Source organism: Chenopodium quinoa, unplaced genomic scaffold (assembly GCF_001683475.1).
Source record: "Chenopodium quinoa cultivar QQ74 unplaced genomic scaffold, ASM168347v1, whole genome shotgun sequence".
Lineage (NCBI taxonomy): Eukaryota > Viridiplantae > Streptophyta > Magnoliopsida > Caryophyllales > Amaranthaceae > Chenopodium > Chenopodium quinoa.
In genome coordinates this window covers 4796817-4806721 of record NW_018742329.1, presented here as the reverse complement: position 1 = coordinate 4806721, position 9905 = coordinate 4796817, and the positions used below count along the sequence as shown (strand labels likewise).

The 9905-nt window shown below is 34.2% G+C and overlaps 1 protein-coding gene across 1 annotated transcript; it reads left to right on the top strand.

The window, feature by feature from the left end:
* Positions 1 to 685: 685 nt before the first annotated feature.
* Positions 686 to 2346, top strand: LOC110691754 (uncharacterized mitochondrial protein AtMg00810-like). The gene is made up of 2 exons (XM_021868701.1): positions 686 to 1133; positions 2138 to 2346. The coding sequence occupies exons 1-2, from the start codon at positions 686 to 688 to the stop codon at positions 2344 to 2346; spliced, it is 657 nt and encodes a 218-aa protein (XP_021724393.1).
* Positions 2347 to 9905: the final 7559 nt, after the last annotated feature.

Here is a 9905-nt window from a genome sequence, read left to right as displayed (position 1 = left end):
TCTCTCTTCCATGGAGCCTAAGAACTATGTTGAAGCTTTAACTGACGCTGACTGGATTAATGCTATGCAAGCTTAGCTAAATGAATTTGAAAGAAATAAGTTTTGGCATCTGGAACATAAACCAAGTGTCCAAAAGACAATTGGGCTAAAATGGGTATTCAAGAACAAGCTAGATGAGCATGGTATTATTGTCAGAAATAAAGCTAGACTGGTTGTACAAGGTTTCAATCAACAAGAGGGAATAGACTATGAGGAAACATTTGCTCCAATAGCTAGGTTAGAGGCTATTTGATTACTTATTGCTTTTGCTACTCATATGGAATTTAGGTTGTACCAAATGGACGTTAAATGTGCCTTTTTAAATGGTTTATTAAAAGAAGACGTCTATGTGGAACAACCTCCCGGATTTGAGAATCCAGAATTCCCAAACCATGTTTACAAGCTTGATAAAGCTTAATATGGTCTTAAGCAAGCTCCCAGAGCATGGTATGAAATATTGTCTAAGTTCCTATTAGAAAATGGTTTTAAACGTTGAAAAATTGATAAAACATTTTTTTTTAAATCAAATGGAACTGACATTCTAGATGTACAAATTTATGTTTATGATATAATCTTTGGTGCAACTAAGGAATCTTTGTTCAAGTATTTTGCTGACCTTATGAGCGGGAAATTTTAAATGAGCATGATGGGAGTACTCTACTTCTTTCTTAGTTTGAAAATTAAGCAAACTAAGGAAGGTATTATGATTCATCAGCAAAAGTTCATTAAGGAACTGGTGAAGAAATACAAGCTTGAAAATGCAAAACCAAATAAAACTCCTATGGGAATATCTACCAGACTGGATGAGGATCCATCTGGAATTTGTATAGATCAAACTATGTATAGAGGTATGATAGGTTCTCTAATCTACTTAACTGCCAATAAACCTGACATATCTTTTAGTGTAGGTTTATGCGCCAGGTTCCCAGCTAATCCAAAGGAGTCTCACCTTAAAGTAGTGAAGAGAATTCATCGTTACTTAAAAGGAACTAACAATTTGGGTCTCTTCTATCCTAGAAGCGACTCATTTGATTTAAATGGTTTTACTGACACTGACTATGCAGGTGGATTGGTTTATAGAAAAAGCACATCAGGTATGGCACAATTTTTAGGACCCTTTTTAGTCTCTTGGGGTTCCAAGAAGCAAAAAACAGAGCTTTGTCCACTGCTAAAGCTCAGTATGTAGCAGCAGCAGCAGCTTGTTGCTCTCAAATGTTTTGGATAAAAAAAAAATAGGTTAGAGATCTTTGTATTATTTTTTAATGTGTTCCTATTTATTGTAATAATACAAGGGCTATTTGTATTTCTAAAGATCCAGTTCAACATTCAAAGGTCAAACATATCCACATTAGGCATAATTTCTTAAAAGATAATGTGGAGCAAGGGCACATTAAGTTAGAATTTTTTTCCTACAGAAAATCAAATTGCAGATATTCTAACAAAGCCCTTGAACAGAGAAAGATATGAGAAATTTAGATTAAAACTTGGGATGATCAAGCTGACTTGATTACTTCCGAAGTTCCAAGATATGGCAAAATCTGAAATAATGCAAATTAAAGCTAAAAGATTGCCATCACAAATATGGTGTGTTAAACATAGCTTAAGTGTCACCGTTGGTGAATTCCTAGAGGTTAGTTCGCAAACACCCAAATATGTATGTAATTAGTAATGTTCAATGCATATGTGTATATAGCGTGTTCCAAATACGTGTTTTCCTTGTTCAAATTAATGCAATCTTTAAAATAAATTGAGTTTAGAAAGAAAACGAATTTTGGAAAGTTTTTAAATTAAAGAATCCTGCTAAAATTTTGAAATAAATTGAACTTGTTCAATAAATGACCAAACGACACTTATCTCTTCATTTATTTAACAACTCTTCAACTAATATAAAAGGCATCTTTCACCCATCCCAAAATTACTCCACTGTCAAATCAATTCAACTTCACCGTAAAAAAACCATCGAAGCTTCTACATAAACTCAAAACCTCAAAACATGGTTATCATCACTTCACTTAGTTCCTCAGACATTTCTCGACACAATTCAAGATCAGAACCAGAAATTTCTTCACCCTTAGACATGGTCTCATACAAAGAAAAGGAGAAATCCCCAACTGTAACCCCACTGAAAACCCTCCTACCTCTTCTACCTCAACCAGAAACCCTAAGGAGAAGAAATTGAGTGAGAAGGAAGAAGAAATTGTAGATATCTTTGCGAAGTTGAAGGAATTGAAGGAGAGGAAAAATAGTGAAAGAAATGTTGAAGGCCACATCAAGGAGGTCGAAGACTTTGCGGCCGGAATTACTTAGTCTGGGGGAGAAGATGATCAAATCGAAGAAGACATCATAACTGATCAATAAAAACTTGAGGCTCGGGACGGAAGGTATGTAGTAGGACATAGAATAGATTTAACTTGGTGTAGGAAGGCTAGGTTTCTGGAATTTTTGGATTTGATCAAGTTCCAGGATTGGGAGTTTTTGCTTTTTAGGGCTTCGAACAATTGCATGTATCCTATAGCCATGATTGAATTCTGTCAAAATTTTGAAGTAAAACAAGGAGTTATCTAGTGAAGTAAATGAAATAAAATTTAAGTTTGATGTAGAAAACCCTAGGCAAAATTCTGAAAATGCCAACAGAGGGTTATGAAACATATATTAAGGGAAAATCAACAGTGAAGATTAGAAACTCTTTGGATGCTGATATTGTTGTGTCTCTAGGAGGAAAGAGAGGGAAAAATACAATGAGTCACAATGATTTGACACCCCCAAATAAACTGTTGTTCAACTTGGTAAAGAAAACTGTCCTGCCCAGAACTCAAAAGAAAGGTGAAGCTTGTTTAATGGACATGGCCGTTATATTTTGTTTGTGTAGGAAGATTAAGATCAATCTTCCATTACTCATGTATCAACATTTGGCTCACTATGTTCCTAGCAAGAACAAAGTGGGCTATGGAGCAATCTTGTCCACTGTTTTTGAATCTCTTGGAGTGGTGTTGAAAGGAAACTATGGAGCTCTAGATGAGAAGCAGAGAATGTGATAAATGAGGAAACCCTGCTGGATCTTATCCTAGAAGTTGTTGGAGGCAAGATTCAGAGGGTTGAAGAAAAGAAAGAAAAAAGAGCATCGACTGGTGAGAAGAGGAAGGAGACACCTGTTTTTTGAGAACATGTAAGGAAGAGTAGAAGGATGTCTGCTAGAACTCTTCCTAAGACCAGCACTGAGGAACCTTTGGAACTGGATGCTGATGAAAACATGCTTGAAGGGCAAGTTATCGAATTGACTGATAGGATTGAGGTGGTAGAGAAACAACTTAAAGAGGCTACAGGAACAGTTCAGAAGCTAGAAAGGAGAGTACAGGGCTTGGAGAAGAGTCTCAGGGAATAGAAGGTGGAGTTCTAGAAGACTATTCAGGAACTGGAAGATAAGATGGAGGCCATTATTAAGCATAAGAAGGAAGATAACAAGAAGATATTGTAGTTCCTCAAGAGTTGACTAGTTAGAAGCTTGCCAGCCTATCCTTAGCCTATCCTCAGCCTGGCCTAGCATAACTTTGTCTTTTCTGCTGTTAAAGTTATGAACATGTTCTGTTTTTGGTTACTTTTGAAAATATTTTTTTTAATTGGATAAGCAGGATAATATTTTTGTTTTAATTGAATATTTGGAACTTATCTTATACTTATGTGTGTTGTGCGTTATGAAAACATGTGTATGCAAGTTGAACTTAGCTAATATGGGTTAGGTAGTGTTGCCTTCAGTTTTCCACACTTAATGAATTGCTTGTGGGGCTGTGGCTGGTAGTAAAATACACTTGAAATGCAGAACTTTTTTAAAATGCCAAAAGGGGGAAAAGAAGAAGCAAACTTGAAGGTTGAAGTTGTTCTGGATTCTAGTTGATAAAGTATAAGAAACTTTCTCTGATGCCTCTATGTTAACATAGTTTTTATAGTTTCTATGTTTATGTTTTGCTTGTTTTATTTCGTATTAGTTGTGTTATGTATTTGTTCTGTTTTTGTTTTGCTTTTGTGTTGATACTTAGTTTTGTTTGCATGTGTTTTTGGTCCTTTATTAAAAAAAAAGAAAAAATATTTCCTTCTTACATACCTTAAATTTTCATCAAAGTTTGCTAAAGTTTGTCATCATCAAAAAGGGGGAAATTGTTGAAGCTTGAAGGTTTTGATGATGATGAATTCAAACTAAGAAAACTTCGAATCTAATAAGAGTTTTCTAAGTGTTGTGATCTAGACAGGAAAATTTGACTTTGGAAGTTGAAGAGTAGCTTTGTCTTTCAAAACTCTAGAAAGCTCAAGGAAAGTTAAGATAAAGAGAAGAAGAGTTCCCTCATAGGAACTAATAGATTTCCCTTACAGGAACCTGAAGACAACAAGGCATGAAAGTGAATTGGTCTGTGACAGAGACAACAAGTTCTGAAAAACTTGGTATGCGAAGTTCCAGTTTAAGACTGGAAGAATATTGACATCGGGAACTTAGTCCTGGACCGCGTGAAGCCCAAGCATCCTACGCAATTAAAGTATTGGCGCAACAATTTAGGTTAAATAATGTTTCATCTTTAGAAATTGTTGTAAAAAGGTCAAGTAGGTTAGGCATGAGATTTATTAGAAAATATGACAAAAGCTTGGCAAGCGTGTTAAAATTGGGAAGTTAAAAAGATAAGGTTTTAGAAAAGATTTTCATTGGAAAAATATTTATTTCTTAAAAAACTAATTATCTCAAAGAATTTATTCTTTGAGATAATTTAGCTTTTTTATATTTTCCTAAAAGATTTTCTTTCAAAGATTTACTTAAAACCGTGTTTTTAGATTAAGGAAAAATTTACATGTTTATCTTTTAAAACCCTACTTTCTATACAAGCTAGACTTGTATATATAGTAGAAATCTAAAAATACACTTTCGTGATATGAGTTTATGCGTGAAGAATATCTATGAGTGCTTAATTGTGTAATTTTGTCGAGCTTTTAGTTTTGTCATAGTATTTTCGGATTTCATGCATTGCTTACCTCTCATATAATATGTCTTTTCTTTATTATTGGTTGGGATATTAGGTGTGTGATTGTATTAAGTCTTTGCATACAATAGTGAGATTTGTATTTAGAAAGTACGAGTGAGTCTAAGTCATGGACATAGACTGGGTAGGATAGAGTCCTATTGTATAGCAAGTTCATTCTGGAACTTGTGGGTAAAGGTCTGAACATAATAGGTTTGTAACTTGTGGAGTTTGCCCTATTATAGTGAATCAGTTTTGTTTGGAAATCCCTTAGAAGGGTCGAGGTTTTACTTCCAGTTGGGCCCTGGAAGGTTTCCTCGTAAAATATTGTGTGCATTACTTGTTCCTTTAAAGTTGTTTTATATTCTGTGAACAATAGTCAATAGGAACTCACATGCAACTCACCCCCCTCTTGTAGTGTTCGTCTTAACTAACAGAAAAACAATCTAGTTTAACAAAAGGAGATATCAAAAGACATGCAGATCTTGGGAGCTAATTTTTTTACTAATTTTGGTCGATAATTAAGGTATTTAGGATGAATAGCAGAGGAGGAGGAAGAATAAGAAAGAGAAACAATGTTAGAGAAGAGAGTGAAATTAGATAATGGCTAGTCTTGGTAATTAAGTGGATATAGTCATACCAAGTAAACTTGAAATGATTTATTTGAAATTCCAAATTTTCCCAAACAGCTAATTTGGATTTGAATGTAAGTAATTAGAATACCAGATTTGAAATTAAATGCTTCAATCCAAACACTACCTTGGTGGAATCTCTGTTGACTCTTGTTTTTTAGCCGCTTCCTTTCTATGCTCGACTCGAAAATAGTAAGTGACGTTTAAAATTTTCCTGTTGCTATCTTTCCTCTTTTCAATTAGGAAATTTTGTCAGATTACACCTTTTAAATGTGATTTGTTGTGAGAAAACACCTTATAATATTTTTTTTTTGTGAAAACACACCTAATACCAGAATTTATTTGTAAAATAACATCTAAGGGTGGTTTCAGGCATGTTGACTTGGTTTCACGGCATTGACCACCATGTGTGACTCACGTGCGCCAATTTACCCCTTCCCTTCTAATATTTTACCCTTTCTTTCCCTCCAACTCTATTTTCTCTCTCCTCTCAATTTCTTTCTCTCTTCTCTCAATTACTTCTCTTTGTGTTGCTGCTCACATCACCATTAAAAGATTCTTGAACTTGCTCGGCCATGGCAGTGACGAATTGAATGCTTCAATTCGTTGTTTAAATTTGGCTAAGGAATTGGGTAAGTTTAAAATTTTCTCTCCCTCTCATTTGTTACTCAATTTCTGTTTGAGTACTTGCCTAAATTTCTCTTTCCTTTTCTTTGTGTCTGTCATGGGTAAGAAAGGGAAGCCTCGGCAAAACTGCTACCTCTATCCCCAAATAAAAACCCTAATTCCAATTTAAAACCCTAAATTACGATAATTCACAAAATCAACAAAATTAATCGAATAATTCTTTAATTAATGCTACTTACCTGCCTCATAATTATGCCAATTGAGTATATTTGCAGAAATTGGAGCTCAAATTTGGAGTTCACCTTCTTCAAAGGGGAGCAATGGAGTTTTGGTGGAAGAGCAGAAGTTTAATTGGGGAATAAATTGAGAGGATAAAGAAAATAAAGTTGGAGGGAAAGAAAGGGTAAAAAATTAAAAGGAGGGGGGTAATTCGATGTACGTGACTCCCACGTGGTAGTCTTATGATAAATCCCAAACTTCTTTTTTCCACCTTCATCTAAGTCTTGGTAGATTCGTGGACTATCGTCAATTTTTTGTGAATCGAATTCAAGATTGGGTGTCAAATTAAACAAGTGGTTTAAATTTGGGGAAATCACAGTCCAGAATTTCAATAAAATCTTTCTGTTTGTATGGAGGATGTCGGAGATAGATATGTTATGTTAGAGCAAGGGTCGATAGCATACCAATATGCCCTTCTAGTTTTCCAACCTTGGACTCCAGTTTACTCTATCAGGGACATAATTTTTGACAAGGTTGACATATGGGTGCATCTTGATGAGATACCTTTGAACTTATGCAATATTAATGTTGTTACGTTAATGCTTTCTTTAGCTGGGAACTTTTTCTGTATTGATGGTCCTCTTCCAAGTTCAATTGGATGCTTGAATAAAGTAAAACTCCAAATTCATATTTTTAAACCGTTGCTACCAGGTTTCTTTTTTGACATTGGAAACTCTGAATTTAAGTGGATTAATATTAGATATGGGAACTTCACTACTAAAATTCAATTGAATTGCAACTGGTTTTTTTACAACCTTCAAGAAAACAATCGAAAAATATGAAATCTGCGACCGTTTTGATGACTATAGCAGATTTGCGACCGTTTTATGACCCCTTTTGGCCATGTAAACGGTCGCAAGGGTATTTGAAAAATTAAAAATAATTGTAAATGAAAATAACTCTACGACCGACAAAAACGGTCGTAAAATACCTTCGTTTTAATTAAAAACAAATACCATATAAAAGTATACCCATCATAAGTCACAAACCCTAAACTACCTCAGTATCTCCCTCACGCCGCTCTCCCTTCCTATTTCTTTTCTCTCTTCTGCTCTTTCTTTCTATTACTTCTCTTTCTCATGCTACTCCTTCTCTATCCTTATTCTATTTCATTTCTCCTTCTCTTTCCTTTCTTCTTCTTCTCTTTCTTCTCATGTCCCTGATCACGTCTCCTTTTGTATTCGCCTCTCACGCTCCTCCATTTTCGTTCTCTTTTTCTTCTTCATTCTTTCCAGATCTTGAGTTTGGGTGTTCGGATTTTCGTCAACAAACAAATTATGGTGTTCGGGTTTTCTTCAACAAACAAGTTATGGTCTTTCATGGTCAAATTCGACCATAAAAATTCAATGTCTGGAGTTTTTATGGTTGAATTTTACCATATAAACCAAAAGAGGAAAAAATATTGGTAAAGGTATGTTGTTTTTTCTGAAAATTTTGTTTGTTTTTGTTTATTCTTAATTATTGCTGTTTTGTTTTGTTTTTTATTCGAATTTCCATGTTTATATTTCTACAAATTTTGTTGATTTTTTTCCAATTTTTGTTTTGATTTTTTGTTCGAATTTCTTTGCTTTTGAGTTTTTGTTGATTTTATTCATATTTTGTTCAATTTTCGTTGATATTATGTTTGATTTTTGTGAACATTGTTCATATCTTGTTTGATTTTTCCATGTATATCTTTAATCAAATTTTGGTTGCTTTTTTTTCGAATTTTGTTGAGTTTTTGTTGATTTTGTTTAGGTTTGAATTTCCATGTATATATTTAATCAAATTTTGGTTGTTTTGATTTTTTATTTTTGTTTTAAGTTTTTTTGGACTTTCGTGACTCATGTTTAGTTCCAATTTTGTTGATTTTGCATTTGATTATATTTTTCGTTGATTCTGTTCGACTTTTGTGAACTTTTTTCATATTTTGTTGTTTTTTTCTTGTTACTTTTAATTTGACTTATTTAAAATTTGTTGGATTTTTTTTTGTATAAATCTGTGGTTTATTTTGGTTAAAAGAATTTTCAGGTGGGCGGCGGTGGGTTTGGGTGTGAATGCTGGTGGGGATGAGTGAAAGTCAGTAGACGTTTTTTCCTTTTTTTTAATACTTTTAGCGACGGCTAAAAGCGGTCGCTAATTTCATGATTTGCCACCGGGTACAAAAAAAGGTCACAACTTTTACCTTTTGTGACCGTTTCTTATACAGTCGTTGAAAATAGTAGAAACGGTCGCAATAAATCTGCGACCGTTATTCGGTTGTAAAAATCGTTTTTGCGACCAAGTGAATAACACAACAAGAATGAAGTTGTTTTCCGATGGAAAAAATCCATCGGAAAATATAATAAAAGCCATCGGAAACTAAATTACCGATGGCAGCCATCGGAAACTAAATTACCGATGGAAGCCATCAGTAATTGTCTGTTGGAAGCCTATACATCGGTAATCCAAAATTTACCGATGGAAAAGCCATTGGAAAAATAATTACCGATGGGGAAACACATCGTGGAATATTATTTCCACCGATGGTTTTATCCATCGGTATTAAATTCCGATGGATGTAAACCATCGGTGTTTTTATTTTCCGATGGTTTTTTTCCATCGGATTTTTAAAATCACCGATGGTTTTTTACCATCGGAATATATCCAAAAATTACCGATGGCATTTTAACCAACGAAAAATGATAATTTCCGATGGTGTTATCCATCGGTAAAACAATTTTTATATAAATCTTGCAAATGTTTTCGACGGCTTTAAGCAATCGGTAAAAATAAAAAGCCTTCGGTAACAAAGTTGTACACGCAAAATAAAACATGGTGTAGGGAATATTTTAAGCGTTAACCCCTAGCTTGAACCCCACTGTGATCATACACTAAAGTACGGTGGCGTCCAAAGGGGAAGATGATAGAGCAAAAGAGTCGCCAACAAGTTTTAGGAACTTGTAAACTGTTTTACAGGGTGAAGGTTACACCCCTTAACGATCCAAGAGATCGTCAACTCCATAAGGTCTAGAACCAAATAAGGGTTCGGGGATGAAGGTAAAAATCCAACCTAAAAGAGATTGAACCTTCCCTAATAATAGGCCTCTACTTTATTCTGATCGTATTCATGTGCGCTTTTTAATTAACATGCAATCAATAGGATTAACCCTAAACCTCTTCATCTATGTTGGTTGAGTATTAATGCACAAATAAATCTATTATTGGCGATCACTTGAATAATAATCATATTAACCCTAAACAAGATTATTAATTATCTTATTAACTGTGATTACAAGTACCGATTCCCTTTAAACATGCATAAAAGGTGTGATCAAGCAATAAAAATAAATGTCAAGCAACATAATAA